Source organism: Lepisosteus platostomus, chromosome 2, assembly GCF_059453375.1.
Source record: "Lepisosteus platostomus isolate fLepPlt1 chromosome 2, fLepPlt1.hap1, whole genome shotgun sequence".
Lineage (NCBI taxonomy): Eukaryota > Metazoa > Chordata > Actinopteri > Semionotiformes > Lepisosteidae > Lepisosteus > Lepisosteus platostomus.
This window is the reverse complement of record NC_142612.1, coordinates 58,924,598-58,941,587: the sequence shown is the minus strand read 5'-3', so window position 1 is coordinate 58,941,587 and position 16,990 is coordinate 58,924,598. Positions and strand designations below refer to the sequence as shown.

Here is a 16,990-nt window from a genome sequence, read left to right as displayed (position 1 = left end):
ATAGATACCAGAAACCTTTTCTAAAATAAAATGTGAATAACCTTCAAAGAATATGTGGTGTTTTACTGTATGTATCCAACAGAGTGTATGATGGATATATGTGTGTATTGTGCATTTTTGTTTATAAAAACCCTAGCATTTAACAAAGGTGAACACATATAAGATTTGCTATAGGGTAACTAATATTAATTTGAAATTATACTTTAATTTGAAATACTGTATACTGTATAATGCTTTTGGGAAACAAGAAAAAAATAATACAAGTACTTAAGGGCTCAGACATTTACTCGTGTAACCCTTGCCCTGACAGGATGAAGTATGGTACCAGTAGTTCAAATATAATGGCATTCCAGGTTTCTGAAGAAATGCTTCATTTGTGGTATGTGTAGTTCCCTAAGGGACAGATATTTTGCTTTATCCTAGAGATTATTATTAAAACTCTTCTCTAAAGAAAGTCTAGGAGCTAAACATTCCATAAGCAGAAAACTGTTTTTGACAGTCGGTCACGCTGAAGACATGTTTCTTGGCTGAGACAAAAGTAACACCTGGGATGAAACACGTTTTCTGCTGGAGACTGACAGATCCAGAGTCACTTTGTTATTCCAAGATATTTTAGAAATGATAATGGCAAACAATTTCTTATGTAGGATGGCAAAACGTGCTTTCAATTTGGCAGGTTTGTTTCTTGCATGAAAATAAGCTCAATGGCCTCTTGTTTGGAAATGTTTTTATGTTCTTAAAATTACACTGGGATTTTTAAAAAAAAACTCTTTTGACAGAGTGGAAACTTTGAGATGACAGTGACCTCAGTGACAGCCCTTGCTGAAGTCCTGCAGTGAAAGAATTTGTCCAAATTCTCTAAATGAATGTGAAGAACGTGTTCTGATCCATCATTCTACACTCTCATTGCAAGTCTTAAGGAGGCATTTCTGCTGTCTTATACCACAACCTACAGTAAGCATTTCACCTTCCACAGGTAGAAGAATGAATTCTTTTCTCCTCCTGCTTCATACTGTACCTATTACGGAAGTCATAGGTTATAAATCAATGTGAATTCCACTTCTTCAAATATGAAGATTCTACATTTTTCTCCTGCAGTCCTGCATTTTAACCTTCTGATGAAATTATGTTCTTAAATGTAATGTGAGTTTCACATTCCCATTTGTCAAGTTTTCTGAATGTGCCCTTGAATTTCATTTGGCTTACTGAATGGGCTCATTATTAGACTCCATTGGTTTAGACTCCAGGGTTGAGCGATTTATGGCTCTGTAACAGTGTCAGTTGGACAGTCTCCTTGGAGATCATTTAAACTCACTGGGCCCTATTTTCAAAATATTTAGGCACTCAATCTCCATGAGACGAAATGGAGGTTTAAGTGCCTAAGTGTTTTGAATACAGGGACCATTAGGTATGGCTTCAAGTTACCTGGGACAGTAATGCATAGTTCACATTAATTCATTTCTGAAACAGCGTTCACAGCTGTGAATACTGAGACTATTGCACCATTTTTAATGCCTGAGTTGTAACAGTAATCCCATATACTGTATATAACTGCAAACTGAGGTGTCAGCTGCTACATTTTAAACATGAAGTATTTTCCCTTAAAATGCCAATATTTCTTTTTACAAAAAGACAAACGCTATAATTTTCCAAGTTCTAAAATCCATACTCGTACATTTGTTATAAGGTTATTTTTTTCTATACTGTATTAACTTTATATTATACTTTATATTTTTTAGTGGTGACTTGTGTACCACAGCTATCTTGTGATATAGATTTACTGTATCTGTATATTGTAGAGTTTAATTTGTGTTTGCAGAAAACAGCGATCGATTATGCTTTCAAGTCCATGCCAGCTGGAGGTGTTTACCTTATACGCTCCATGGAATATGATTATTGAGCTTCAATTATCTGTCCACAACACAAATTTTCATTTGCTCAACTTAATTGTTCCATAACCAAACAGGACTTATTCTTTTGTTTTTTCATGACTTTTATTTTTTTAGTACTACTTCTTTGCCTTTAAAGATAAGGGACATTGACAGACATATTCATTTCTTAATTAAAGGATTATTAGATGAAAAACGCATACATCATGAAAAAACAACACTTAGTACATTTAATCTACACTGACCTTAAATAAGCAGTGCACTTATACACAAACAAATTAATTGTCATTCAGAAGAATGAACACCAATAGTAATGACTGTGTAAATAAAACGGCAGTAACAGGTAATGTTACTGACATAAAACAAGTGGGGAAGGGATATGTATAAAAAGCAGAACTGAACAAGTGAAATTAAGTGTTCTTTTTATCACTTGTATCTGTAATGACTTCTGCAGTCAGGAAAGCTATGCTCATTCACTGAGTGAGGTACATCCGCACTTGGCACAAAGTCTACAAAACTGCATTTACAGAATCACCTGACTACATTGGTTTTTTCCTCAGTATCGGCTAGAAGTTCTCGTTTTCCTCAAATGTAAGTACTATGAAGTTCAATGTTCACAGAAAAACGTTAATCCATTGGAGGACAAAACTTTTTTAACTGGAAATGTATTCAGGACACATTCCTATAAATTTCTGAATAGTCAAGACAGATAACCATCTGATGACTATTCTCACTTTAATAATGCTTTAATCCAACTTTGTCACTGTGTTTCTTACTTTACTCTGTTTTCAACAGAACAGATAAATGTCTGCTAAAAAACTGGTTAATCCAGTGCTTTACACTCTTTACAGTATAACATATGGATAAACTTTAATAGCATCTAAAATTTACCATTATGCATCCGTTTAAAATTGTACATTGTACAACACCCAGAGTCAAGCTGCAATACTCACTTTGGAGTTCTGGAAGACATCTATTTTATCTAATGCTGTGACTGTTTTATTCTACCAGAGGTTAGTTTTAATTGTAGGACTGTAGGTGCTTGTGAACCCCTCTAATATTTTACAATATCTCTTTTACACATTCACCTAGATCACCAGAACCCCAAATTGTAGTTTCAGGCTAGTTGATCTGCTAGAATACTTCAAAGCTTGCTGCAGTTTTCTAATAACAATGTGCATCACAAGTCTACACATGTTTGCTTTTTAATCCAAGAGGAAATTAAGCTAATAATTTCCAAGAACAGTGCTGCACCACAAAACAAGATTTCTTATTGAACACAAAAAGAGCACATTTGGAACTGCCACAACTTGCCTTTAGAAATTTGTATAATTTATATGTAGAATGTTAGTAAATGAGAAGCCTTTGATAATCTAGGGCTCCTTTTTTAATTTTTATTTTTAAATCTGAAATAGTAGTGTGTCTCTTCTATTAGAGCAGTGATTGCACACTAGTTTCTGGGATGAGACATACCGACAACAAGCTAGTAATCTCACATTAATAATTACCTTCTCTCATATTAAGTGTATTTACAGGATGTAGGTCATTTACACACAGGATTTTTAATCTGTGTTAATTAGTAATTGTCTTTATATGGAGTTTATACAAGAAAAAGCTATATGGCCTACTTTATCCACGCTATAATCTTTATGATCTGATTGAATGAATTTTTCAGTTAATATCAACGTTTTGTAATTTTCTTAACTGATGTAAAATAATTGAAGTTAATTCAATATACTTAATTTATGTAGTCAGCGGCTATAACTCACAACTGGTAACCCACCCTGAAACTCACAAATGGCAGCCCACAGAAGCTAAACAGGTGTGAGCCTGGTCAGTACCTGGATGGGAGATCTCCTGGGAAAGCTAAGGCTGCTGCTGGAAGAGGTGTTAATGGGATCAGTATGGAGCACTTGCCGTGCAGTCTGTGTGAGTCCTAATGCCCCAGTGTGAAGATTGGTGACACTATAAAAAGCCACCATCCGATGTAGGATAAGATGTAACACATACAGTAGGTCCTGACTCTCCATGGTCGTTAAAAATTCCAGGGCATTTCTTGAAAAGAGTAGGGGTTTTAACCCCAGTGTCCTTGCTAATGTTTTCCCTATCCTTTACCAATCATGGTCTCCTCATAACCCCTATCCATGAACTTGCTTCATCACTGTTCTCCTCCCCTCTGTTAGCTGATGAGTGGTAAACGTACTGGTGCACATTGGCTGCTGTTGTATTGTCCAGGTGGTACTACACATTGGTGGTGGTGGAGGGGAGTCCCCATTATCTGTAAAGTGCTTTGAGTGGAATTTTGTGAAAAGGATTATATACAGTAAGTGTAAGGAAATGTATTATCATTATTGTTGTTGTTGTTATAGTGAAAAAATACTCAATATCTTCTTATGTCAATGATTGCAGTTGTGCTACTATTGGTGCCAGTTTAAAATTCTGATATTTTTTACTTCAAGTTTAAAGATTTATTCACTGTTTTCCTGTGGTCACCACAGGTTAAATGCATAATAGCTGTGTTTTATGGAAGACTGCTTTTATATGTTGCTGAAATCCTAAAGAAAACTCTCTTCATGCCATTAAAGTATATTTTTTGTAAATGTTAATAGAGTAACCCATCAACAAACACCCATTTTAATTAATTTATATTGGACTAATATTAATAAAATTATTACTTTAGGTACAGTATAACTTAGTCTTATTCTGTGATACCTGACTAGAAACAAACATACAGAGGCCAATACCAGACTAAAAAATTCAAACAAATATATGACGTTTAAGAGCTTTAATCCAAATGTATTTAACTATGGAATGAAATTAAAATACAATTAGGTTTAAGTATAAACCATAAACTGCTTTTATAAACTTGCTTTTTATATGTACTAATAGAGCTGTAAGGTAGTTATGTTGGCCATAGCTTTTAAACCTACAATTACACCATATAAAATTTTTTTTAAGTGAAATGTCCAGCTGTCCTTTTCCTTATCAATGGTGTGTTTCACTGTAAATATCTTGATAGTAAACTATCGCTTCTAAACCACTGTAAGGAGTGACTGAAACTTTCCTAGAAACACAGCATCTACACTCAAAGTTAAAAAAAAATCTCCACCTTTCACATTTGTTTTTAAAGGATCTTGGTCAGAAGCCTGCTCAATAATACCTACTGACACAGACGATCCTGACACATCATGGGAGGAGTTAGCTTCTTGAGAACCAGTCTATTTTTCACTGCTAAAAAAACTTTACCTTACCTGTCTCTGTTGTCAGAGACAAGCCTAAAAGCACCACATTCCTGTCACTAACAGTACTATTTGGTTAAAAGCCTTTTCTCCTTCCTGCCCATGAAGGAGAACTAACAGAAGTTGCTACTTCCCTGTAAGGAATAACAGGAAGTGCATGATGACCAGACATTTGGCTGCTGAAATACTGCCTAAGGGTTATGGATTTTCATAGACACAATTAAATTAAATAATCAAATATTAAAACAAATAATAATTTTCTAAATCATTATTTCTGAGATTGATAAGAAAATAAATTCATTGTTCCTTGTTAAATAAACATCGAACATGATTCTTTGCCCACAAGGCAAAACATGCATTAATTGTGGGCAAATCCAGGTGAAATTTCTTTAAAAAGTGTTATCACTTTGAAGCCATCAACTTATATACAGACAGGCCCGCAGATAGTTTTGCAAGAAATGCTGCCATTTAAAATGTACATTGCTCTTTGGTAACCTGTGTGTCCCTTATTTAAATCTAATATACATATGTTGGTATTAATGTTCTATAAGTTCACACTGTTATTACAGTATACCCTGGGCTGCTGGGTTTCATACACTGACTCACAAAGGTGATCAAAGAGACTTTTCTGAGCCAGTGTGCAGCAGGGAGCTGTGTATCAATCAGGATTTGTTGCATTTCATTTCTGGAAGGTGTCTGGAGCCCCTCAGGCTGTGAGGTTGAGTCCCACCTCCTTCATCGCCTCTCTTGTGTCATTCATTGTAATGACAGCCCAGCTCAGGAATTTCAGCTCAGAGAGCTCCTAAGTGCTCCTACATCTGGGAACCTACTCGTAGCCCTCAGAGAGGGAGAGAGAGAGGGGAAGGGAGAGAGAGAGGGGAAATAGCTGAACAAAGACAAGTGAGAGACTGCTGGAGACTGCCTTGTGCTGTGTTGGGACTCCTGCCTCAAAAGCCCTGCAGAGTGCATGGAGTGAAAAACGACAAACGAGTACGATCAGGGACAGGAATCTGCAGGGCCAAGGAAAAAGAAAGAAGAAACTTGATTTGTAGGACAAGAAACTTGAGGAGAAAGTCTGGTTGAAAAGGGCTGCTGGTGGTAAGATCCAAAGACATGATGCCAATTACCTGGATAAGTGTGCTGTCCTTCTTTCTGTATATTTCCACTGGGAATGCTGACATTTACAGGTTAGTAAGAGAGCCACTGAACAAGAGCATGCACAACTGTGACTTTTTTTATTTTGCTAATAAAACAGTCACACTCTCTACAATCTGTAGGTGAAGTACCCAAGGTGTTGATTCGGTTGTGGTTCTGCTTTCCATTTAATTAATAGTTCACTGCCACCTCTCAGGAAATAAATATCCTGGTGGGAAACGTCCTGGTGTAGCATTATTATTACTATTGACAAAGAGTTACTGTTCTAAAATCAAGATGTTTCTAAAATGTTGCGTGAACTTTTGCACTGTCTCTCTGAGGCTGCTATTTGAAATTTGGAAACTGGTCACCTAAATATGGTGCAGCAACTGTTTATAGTGAGGAGGGCACCTGTCAGCCTCTTCAAACCCTGTTCCTTGTAGCTATTCTGGTTTAATTGAATTAGACTGGATAGGGTTCAGTTTCGTTGAGCAGCTAGGAGTCTCCAAGATAATTTTCGGGAGCAGTCAGAGGGTTGTGAAAATGCAAAGCATTTGGTGTAGCACTGGTTCTTGACAAAGTGTTTTCAGTGTCTGTGGAACAGGGGGAAACGGAAAGAGGCTGTGGGCAATGCAGGAATATTTAACAGCCTTCCTCAGGAATGACCTCCTTTTACATGAGAAAAAGTCACTACCTTCATCATTGTCAACTCTTTTGACACAAATATTAGAATGTATGGTATTGTATGTTACTAACATCTATTTATATATATATAGCACATCACACAAACCACATGAATAACAATAAGAAAAGTTATTTTGCAAAGAAAAAAGTTATGGAAGCTAATCAGGTCAAATGTATCTCAGAAGATATGTGTGTTTATCTGGGTTGTAATATCAATGGGTAAATTATGCTGAATGTTTAAGAATCAACATCATTTTGCTTTTAAAGAATTTACCTTGTACTGCATATGTAATTTCCAGAAGAAGCTGCAATGGCAGCAGCAGTAACACTATTTAATATAATATACCTTTTTGATAGACTGGAAACATAGGGGGCGGAGCGGTGGCACTGTGGCTAAGGATCTGTGCCTGTGACTGGAAGGTTGCCAGTTCAAATCCCACAGCCGGCAGAGGAATCCTACTCTGTTGGGCCCCTGAGCAAGGCCCTTAACCCCAACTGCTCCAGGGGCGCCATACATTGGCTGACCCTGCACTCTGACCCCAAGCTTCTCTCCCTGTCTGTGTCTCATGGAGAAAAGCTGGGGTATGCAAAAAGACAAATTCCTAATGCAAGAAATTGTATTTGGCTAATAAAGAAACATTATCATTATTATTATCATAAGACGTTTTCCATTTAAGTAGAAGTTATTAACTCTCTAAAGCCCAGTGTGCCATCATAGTCTTTACCCTGGTTTGAACACTTCTTCTCTGCTCCAGTAGTTATTAAATTTTTCCAGCAATATATGGAAATATTCCAATTTTTGCAATGTATTCAGTTGTGGTTACAACATAAAGGTCCATTATTTTAATTCCAGTATGACTCTTTGCACAGATCTATTCCTTTGGATTTAAGGTATGCATTAACTGTCTTAAATGTTTCCTGGTGGGAAGCAGATGCCTTTTGTCTTGTTCCTCTTTGGAGACTCCATCCTCATTTTTTTACCCCAAATCTTTTCCACAGGTTTCAGGTTGCCAGCCTCAGAAGACATTGGCTTAATATACCTAATAGGAATGCACAGTCTTCAGCAAGCTGAAGTCTTTATGGCTCTTGCTTTATTTAGATGAGCAGTAAAACTGTCAGTATATACCAGTACTAATTACAGTGCTGGTAGGAAGTTTTTAACCTTTGATGTGCATCATAAAAATATACTCTGCCAAAAAAACTGGGTGGCTTGTTTGGACAAGTTGAACACAGGCCAGGTCTGCAAAATATTTTTATTCTGCATTAGCCAGACAAACAGGCAGAATGGTTGCAGATGTGCACATGCATTCCTTATTTTAATTTGTTAGAGAAACCGACATCCTGCCAAATCAGCATCCTTTAGTACCTTTGAGTATTTTATTAATTTTAATTAATTTATTTTAACCTGGAGTTCTTAAAGTTTTTGCTGGCCTATGTTTTGTGAAATATATTTTCCAAAACGGTATGCTTTTACAAAATCAAACCGGTCATATAAGCCTGTAAGTTTTTACATTATTAAGATAGCAACAGCGGTATCTGTTAAATAGTCAGCTATTCCACTAGGTGTGGAGTTTTAAATGTTTTTTTTTTGGAAGCTTTTTTCTTCCTTTCTTCCTGAAGGTGTGAAGAAGGATGTGGATTCTGAGAGCTGCAGAGTTTCTGTTACATTTTCACTTTTCCTAATGGCCTCTTATTTCTCTCTGAATGTTAAGACACAACCGACAGGTCTCATCAGGTACCCAGCCAGGAGTCTGTCGCTATGGAAGAAGACTAGAATGCTGTTATGGCTGGAAGAAGAACGATAAAGGCCAATGTGAAGGTAATTGAAATTTTACTGCATTAGAGAATCTTTTCCTGAGGTAATTCATGAAACCACAAAGTAAGTCAACATGAAACCTCATTTCTCTTTGTGAAACCTCACATTGCTTCCTTTCCTCCAGTTTCAACAGAATATGTTCAAAGCTGGTACATTTTTAAGAAAATCTGTTTAGCTGTTTCATTTCTGGATTTTCACATTGGTTGTTACAGTCATAAGACGTAAAGTACAGTGGGGATAGAAATCCATTATTAGGAGTATTACCAAATGTAATGTTGGTAATTTCTTTATATTTAGCTTCCATGTGGTGGAAACAAAACATGATTTGTTTTATTTTTTGTTTGAAGAGGACTGTTGGTGCAATACATAAACAAAAATGGTTTCATTCTTTTCACGAATTGTTAATCATAAATAAAACACAAACCACAAGAAAAATGAGAGATTTCACAAAGTCTTATTATTTGTTCTTGTTTAATTTGATTAAACTGCTTTGAAAGCCTTTGAATAGGTATGAAATAAACATAAGCAAGAGAAAAATGGAAGCCTTTGCTTTCAGTTATGGCACCAGCACAAGTTTGTGAATCAGATAAATCTTTGATTCATCAGACCTTTCTAACTTAGCAGTAACTTATAATGGCATTGTTCTATGACCCACTATTCTATATCAAAATAAATAATAACAAAGTTAATAAAAATACTTAAGTCTAAAGCCACTGCTTCACATAAATTGCCAATGTACTAATGCGATGTGCCAAAGACAAAAGACAAATTTAGAATACTGAGATACAATCCTGTCATTATGTGCATTCACTCTAGATTTCCTTTGTGTTAAAAAATATTCTGAACAACATCTGGAGTTAGGACCCAGCCATGGCCTTAGGGATGAGAATACAACCCCTGATTGTCCACTATGGCTTTAATGTTTCTCTCAAATTCACCCATTTATCTTGCCCAAAGTTCAGAATATGTTTCATTTTCATTCTCCCCCACAAAGCACCACTACCAAGGCACAGCCAGTGTACAACAGAGCATGTTTTCTCATTTGACGTGCCCTTAAACTGGTTACTGCACTTTCAGCTAAAGATAAATCCCATTCACCCATAGTCTGAGACTAATCATGCTAATTTGCATAGAGTACTAATGAGGTGGCTTTCTCATTGAGCATCATCCAGACTTGAGACACTGGTGAGACTGATGCCTGTTTATAAGATTAGTCCAGCCCTATTCTTATGAAGGCTGAGTTCACATCAGTAGACAAGTGAAAGTCTGGTTCTGTCGGATAAGCCTTCATAAACAACAGCTGACATTACACACTTGCCTCTACTTAGTCTGTCGATATTTTTCAGTTACTCTCAGCAGCCTTTTTTGAATTCTTGTGCCTCTCTCAATCCTTCTGTGTTTAAAGTTTTGGATGCCGATTTCTACTTGAAAGTGCCAATAAATGGCTACTGGACTATACTCTACAGTTACAGTACACTTCCACTGCTAGACAAAAAAATCTACTAGTGCTGAATTAAGCAGTCCTTTCCATGAACATAAATACCCGCAAAGCAAATCTGTCATTGACACGTGTGAGCAGAAGGGTATGTGCTTCAAGTGTGTATCAGTTAACAGTAAGCGTTGGCTGTTAACACCCCAGGCAAAGAGTAATCTGTCTTTCTTGTGAATGTATTAACAGCTCTCTGTGAACATGGCTGCAAGCACGGAGAATGTGTTGGGCCCAACAAATGCAAATGTTTCCCAGGATATACTGGAAAAGCATGCAATCAAGGTCAGTCTGGTTAATTAGAAGGATTGCAGTATGAAACTGAGGTTACTCCCGATGAACTTGTTTCATTTTTTTGTTGTTGGACTGGTCGTCTCTGTTTCTGTTGTTAAAACAGCAGGTGGTCCAGTTGTTTGCTAACGCTCATTCCTTCTCACACACCTGCTGGAGCTTTCAAAATTCCATTTGCAGAAACCTGTAATTAAATAGTGAACTGTACATCTATCGGGCTACTTGCAAACTGTTGCTTTAAGGCAGGAGCAATCTAGCAAATTATATTCTGTTTTAGTATAACTTCCAAGCATTGAACAAGATCATTCACAGTACATTGCTATTGAGAATGAGAATGATACACCCTTATCATTTTTAACTGAGAAACAAACAGTAGTGAAACAATTGTGCTAAGATGAATTGTTTTATACAGAAATCAATCAGACAGGCCAAAAATATAAAAATGTTTTATGTTAAACCACAGAAGAGCAGGAAATAACTCTCATCAAATTAATGAACAGATTGTTGAACATTGATGGCACAGATCACAATGCTCCCTGACTCCAGATATCTGCAGGGGAGACAGAATGAAAACAGTGAGAGTGTACCCCTGTCCACACAGATCTGAATGAATGTGGCCTAAAACCACGCCCCTGTGAGCACAGATGCATGAACACTCATGGCAGCTACATGTGCTACTGTCTCAATGGATACATGCTGATGGCCGACGGCTCATGTGCCAGTAAGTGGAATTATCCTGGTTTAAACAGCGTTCCCAGTGAAGAGCGACTGTTGTTGTCGACATGTCTCTTAATATGTTTATGTGGGGGTTGAAAACCACACTTACCTTAGCAGGCAAGTTATTTACACTCAATAATGCGTCAATGAAGCATTTATAGATGATGATTATATGACAATTCTTAATATAGTTGCAAATGTATGCACCTCTTAATAGAGGAAAGTTCTTAACAGGTGTTGGCTCTTCTAATTCTATGTTTAAATATGACAGGTTACACATCATTTATACAGGGAATTTGTAACCCTTAAATTTTTCCCAAATACTCCTTTTCAGATTATTCCGTTCACTATTTTAAATTAGCCGATATGAAATAAATGGTTTTCTTTATATAAAGAGGCCGTTGTGGGTTTAGGTTAACCCACGTTGTGGGTTGTGTGACTTCTTATTTGTGAATACAAGCCTACAGTACCTGTAACAGCAATAGAATTCAAGAATTCACTTTCAGAAGCTCCATGTTGTTTGAGATTTAATCTTTAGAAATGAATGGAAGAGTCACACATATCACAAATAAAAGAAAAAAAAGACTTGGGTTCTGAATATTCTCCTCTATGGGGGTAAATAATACCCATAGGCCCAGGCCCTGGCCTAAGAGTGTCCACCGAGTAACAAGGACGTTTTCATCTTGGCTGGCAGATTCCAGGACTTGCATCATGGCCCACTGTCAGTATGGCTGTGAAGAGGTCCAGGGCGAGGTGCGCTGTCTCTGTCCTTCGGCAGGACTTCAACTGGGACCAGACGAGAGAACCTGCGTTGGTGAGCACCTCTTAATCTCACTGCGATCAATATTCGCTGTCTCAGATGATTACCTTAATTTGGTTTCATAGCTACTTCTTCTTGCCTTTTAGAATTCTAGAATCCCAAGTAAGCCTTACACTGTAAAAGGAAAGCTACACATTCCATGTATTTAGCTATGATGATACTGAATAAGAGATCCTTTCATAATGGCTATTCCAGGGGCACTTATCATGAGTGAAAAATTCCAGTTGTAAAGTCTTTACATTCTGTAATATAGCTGAGAAAACAACTGCAGTTTCTTCCAGAAAAGCAGCTTTAAATGAATGAGAATCTATAGGCCATTGACTATACAGCTCTGTGATTGACAATGAGAAGAATGACTGTCCTCTTTAAAACACAGTGACACTGGGTATTGAATTGTTCCTGTCATGTGCTGTGCACTGAGGCCACATGGGGGACAAATACTTGAGATTTATACCATTGATATGCGCCGACTTTTTTGGGAAGGGAATAATGCATTACAATCTGTATAAACTACATGAGGCTCACAAGAAAAAGCAAAAATCCTCTAAAAAAAGAACTTTGCAAAGAGTAAACAGAAGTAGAAAATAAAAAAAAGTATCTCCTTTAAGTATGCCTTTTTGCCGTACATTTGCAAATGTATAAGATTAGGACATTGCAGTATGTCTTTTATATCTTTTACAATCTTCTTGTAAATTACATTTAATAGAATTTGTATTTTAAAGCTGTCTTAAGTGTGGATAGAAGTTTGTTTGAACAACACGTGCATTAACAGAGATTCTAAATATTGTTGTATTTTGTATTGTTTATATGATTTGTATTTTGTATGTTGTTGTATTTTGTATTGTTTATATGATTTGTATTTTTCCCACCACTTTATTTAACAGATGTTGATGAATGTTCAACAGGAAAACGTCTCTGCCCTTACAATAGACGATGTGTAAACACTTTTGGAAGCTACTACTGCAAATGTCAGATTGGTTTTGATCTCAAATATGTTGATGGCAAATATGATTGTGTGGGTAAGGTACATTGCTCAAACTGCATTTTTACAAAGGTTGGATGCTGCAGAATTATGGTTTACGGGGTAAAAAAAAACAGAAACAATGTTGGGAATTACATTTAACCAAAGAAAATGCATTAACTAAGAACTAAGTATTAGAACATTCTAATTTCTTAGAAATCAGACTTCTGCTTTCCAGTATAATAAACCTTAGAATGTTTAGTTTACACGTTTTTAATAACTTAATTTAATTTTTAATGTTACCTTGTGTTCTCTGAATCAAGATAGTTAACAGTAGGTTATAAAGATACTGTATTATCTATATGCAGGCATTTGTTTCCAATTCTATTCAAATCAGAAGATGCTGTCCAAGATCTTTTATCACTCACGACTGGCCCTAGAATGGTAGTTATAACACCTCCCATCAAAATGATCTTCAAAATTGCTTAAAGCATTCAACAGATCACAGAACAGCATTCTAAACATAAGATTAGTGTAGGCAGTGTCTAGTGTTAGTGTGCTAACCAATACCGCAACTTAAATCAGACTCAATGGGCTGAACAGCTTTTTTTCAGCAGAATCAAAGACTCAAGTTTTAAATTTCATTGTGCGTCTTTGGAACACCATTGATAATCAGACACTTGCTATTCAAAGGCAACATCAAACTCTAGCAGAGCTTGACCTGGGGCTCATCAAAGAATGAAATGCAATTCCCCATGGTCACAGCTGAACTCTGATTAGATTACTCAGTGTGATGTGGTCACAGGTGCAAGGGGTGAACATGCCCTTCATCGAAACTGAGAGTTCTTGAAATGGCTTTTTAATCATTAAGGTATAGTAAAATTTCCCGGTAATGGAATACAATTGTGTGTCATGTCTGCAGAATATTTTGCTGGAGAGTTTATTGTTACACATACAGTAACTTGTTAAGGTACAGTAGGTATGTGCATGGTCTTTGCCTGCTGAAATGGAATTCTGCTGTGCTTTCAGATGTTGATGAATGTGCAAGCAACACCCACAAGTGCAGTCCCCAGGCTCAGTGTTTGAACACACATGGATCCTACAAATGTAAATGCAAGCCTGGCTTCAGAGGCAGTGGCTTTGATTGCTCTGGTAAGAAAAATCCTGGCATTCAAGTGATGACAGACAGGTTATGTACACATCTTACAGAGTTTCAAAAGTGGAACAAATCTCCTGCCTTCAGAAGTGCTGATTTGAATTCCATGACACAAGTTGGGAGACTTTAAAGATGTATTGTAGTGGAAATGATTTACTGTAGGATTGCTGGGCTGAGATTCACCTTTTCTGTTTATTCCCAACACAAATATTAAAGGGAAGCAATACGGACTTTCCTGCTGTGTCCTGGCTGCTTGTGCCCTGATTGCACTTGTAATTAGGCAGCAGACATACAGTAATTATAACCAAAGACGGTTTCCTGCTTTTGGATCCTTTCCAATCTGCATATGCTTGGAGAGGAGGTCACATGAGTTAAACCGCACCTATACAAATACCTGCACATAACTGCGTCAATATCTGAAAGACAGGTGAGAAAAAACCCTCTCACAGGGAACCCCAGGGAATCCTTTATTCTAGTCAAAAAGCTGGATGGATAAATTGCGTAGTAAGTTTCACAAGCCGTTTCAAGTGATATGTTTGGGTTGCAGAAGCAAATAAGGTTTTGTAAATGCAAGATGCCTTTCTATTTTTTAGTCAAGCCTTTTTTCCAAAATTCATGGGATGGAGACAAAGGCAGTGCTGATGATTTCCTCAATGGTGAGACTGTTTGGTATTAAAGGCTTTGCATTTCCCATTGCCCTTTTCCTGCTCAGTCTTACCTCCCTCAGCTCTAGTGGACAATGCAGTGTTCGTGCCCACATCCCCTCCTCCTGTGTCCAGTTCTGCACCTCTGAGGCTCTGTGCATCTGACTTGTTAGGCTCTTGCAAACATTTTGCATTGTAGTATGTAGCCATCAGCATGCAGCTTCCATCAACCCTGCTCCTAGGAATGTCTGACACGAAAGATACGCTTACTTGCAGTGCTGGTGCCAAAATACCACAGTACCACAGAGTCCTGATACATGTGCTTTTCTGCTCAAGGCGCATCCAACGGCAAAGCATGTTCGTGCTTCATTTGCAATGCTTTGCGTATTGTAACGCTTACGGCCGTCGGTGGTGTGTAAGAGCCGGCTTACCAGAGCGGTGACGTCACCGCCCTTCCCTGTAATAGCAGGACTACAGCCACTGGGCTGTAGAGAGATCTCTCTTTAGCTCAACAAGCTGGGTCCCTGTTGAGTGACACGGGAGTCCCGGGTTTGAGCCCCCGACGGTGCGGGGCCGACCTACTGCGGCAAGGGCGCCCACCTGAACCCCGTTGCGTTACAGTATTCATAGATAAAACAAAGAGTGGTGTGGCCAACTGTTTAAACAAATTACATCATACACCAATAAATGTCAAGGTTTTATAGTGGAATCTAGCTGCATGATTAGCAAGGACATCTTATTTCAACGTAAGTCTTACTTTTTTTTATCCCGAGATAACATTTCTACTTTCCCTCATGAAAGAGTGAAGTAAAACCAAAGAAACTGTCATGTTTTAGGGAGGTGACAGTTGTCATGATTTTAAATTGTCCTGTGAAAAACAATTGGTTTTCAAAAAGTACTGTGTTTGCCTGTTGTATTTGTCCTGGAGAACGAGTGAACAAACCTGATCAATTCCAGTCAACAGATTTAATAAATTAGTCATAAAAAAATATTCACATGTATCTGCTTTGAGCATAGCTCATACACAGCTCTATTAATAAACAAGCGCCAAGTCCCAGTTTTCATGAGTACAAAACTTTACAAGTGTCAAGAAAGCACCCAGACAAGACACTGGTAATTGAAATTATTTCAGAACTCTTTACTACTGTAGGTGCTGCCTTCAACATAAAAACATTCACCTTGGTTTCCTGTGTAGCTAGAAGTCTAGCTCAATAGGTGTTTTCAATATCTCTTAGTTAAAAGCTAATTAGTGTTTGATTTTCATATTTTCGCTTTCATAACAAAGCATATAATCACGTAATGGCACACCATGTTTACTGCTAGAACAACCACTAATTGTATTGTAATGGAAAAGGCTTTAGGAAAAAGGAAATGATTGTTTTCTTGCAGCAGCCCGTGAAGAATAAGTCTCTAAAAGCATTTCTAATACCCACAAATCCATCTCCTCAACTCAAATTCTTGTATTTATGGAAGGTTTTTTTTTCATCTCCTATAATTTACCAGATCTTCTCTTCACTGTTAAACGTCCTGTCTGCAGCAAACAAATACAGTACTCTTCATCAAACTATTTAACCTTTTGTTCTGCAGCATAATAGGGGACACAGATACATTAGCTTTTAAAGGGACATTACGTGCTTCATTACACCAAAAAGAGGAACATGGGCCCTCTTAAACAATGTGCAATGATAAATCTCAACATGTGAATGCAGAGTATTTGGAATGATCTTGTTTGGGTAAAAAGGAGATGTGGAATTTATCATTTCTCCTTCTCCAAACTTTAATTTCTGTCCTGAAGCTGCCATTGTCAGAAGATGTGATAGGGTTATACAGTACTGTATGTCTCACATGTACGATGTGCAGATTTTTAAGTGAGTGCAGTTTGTTTTGCATTTTGAGGTTGTAGACAGTTGTAGGATGTACAATGTGTAGAAGATGAGAGAGAAACAGCCTTATGCATGATCACCATTCAGGTTGTGCGTACAACCAAAACCTCTTGATTCCACAGCCAAAAGCCATTCCTACAGTCTTCAGACAACATGAAAAAATGTGTTGCATTATGTGAGATTATTTAAAATTATAGCCTGTATTTCATGGGAGACTTTCTCACTTAGGTGAAACATAGTCCCACTCCCAATTTCTTTGTTAATTCTTCC

The 16,990-nt window shown here is 37.3% G+C and overlaps 1 protein-coding gene and 1 long non-coding RNA gene across 7 annotated transcripts in view; one reads left to right on the top strand and one right to left on the bottom strand.

The window, feature by feature from the left end:
- Positions 1-16,990, bottom strand: part of LOC148676617 (uncharacterized) — a 38,904-nt gene that overhangs the window by 6,046 nt on the left and 15,868 nt on the right. The gene's annotated exons all lie outside the window — the stretch shown is intronic.
- Positions 1-16,990, top strand: part of egfl6 (EGF-like-domain, multiple 6) — a 103,706-nt gene that overhangs the window by 77,047 nt on the left and 9,669 nt on the right. For 4 of the 6 annotated variants that reach the window (XM_088609710.1, XM_088609693.1, XM_088609702.1 and 1 more), the window contains 7 exons: positions 8,659-8,765; positions 10,441-10,533; positions 11,141-11,260; positions 11,951-12,070; positions 12,961-13,095; positions 14,067-14,189; positions 14,787-14,849. In XM_088609710.1, the coding sequence (XP_088465836.1) occupies positions 11,188-11,260; positions 11,951-12,070; positions 12,961-13,095; positions 14,067-14,189; positions 14,787-14,849 (514 nt within the window). In that variant the 5' untranslated portion in view covers positions 8,659-8,765; positions 10,441-10,533; positions 11,141-11,187. Of the gene's footprint in view, positions 1-5,926; positions 6,316-8,658; positions 8,766-10,440; positions 10,534-11,140; positions 11,261-11,950; positions 12,071-12,960; positions 13,096-14,066; positions 14,190-14,786; positions 14,850-16,990 lie in introns of those variants that run through there. The other 2 variants (XM_088609668.1, XM_088609684.1) reach the window with 2 other exon arrangements.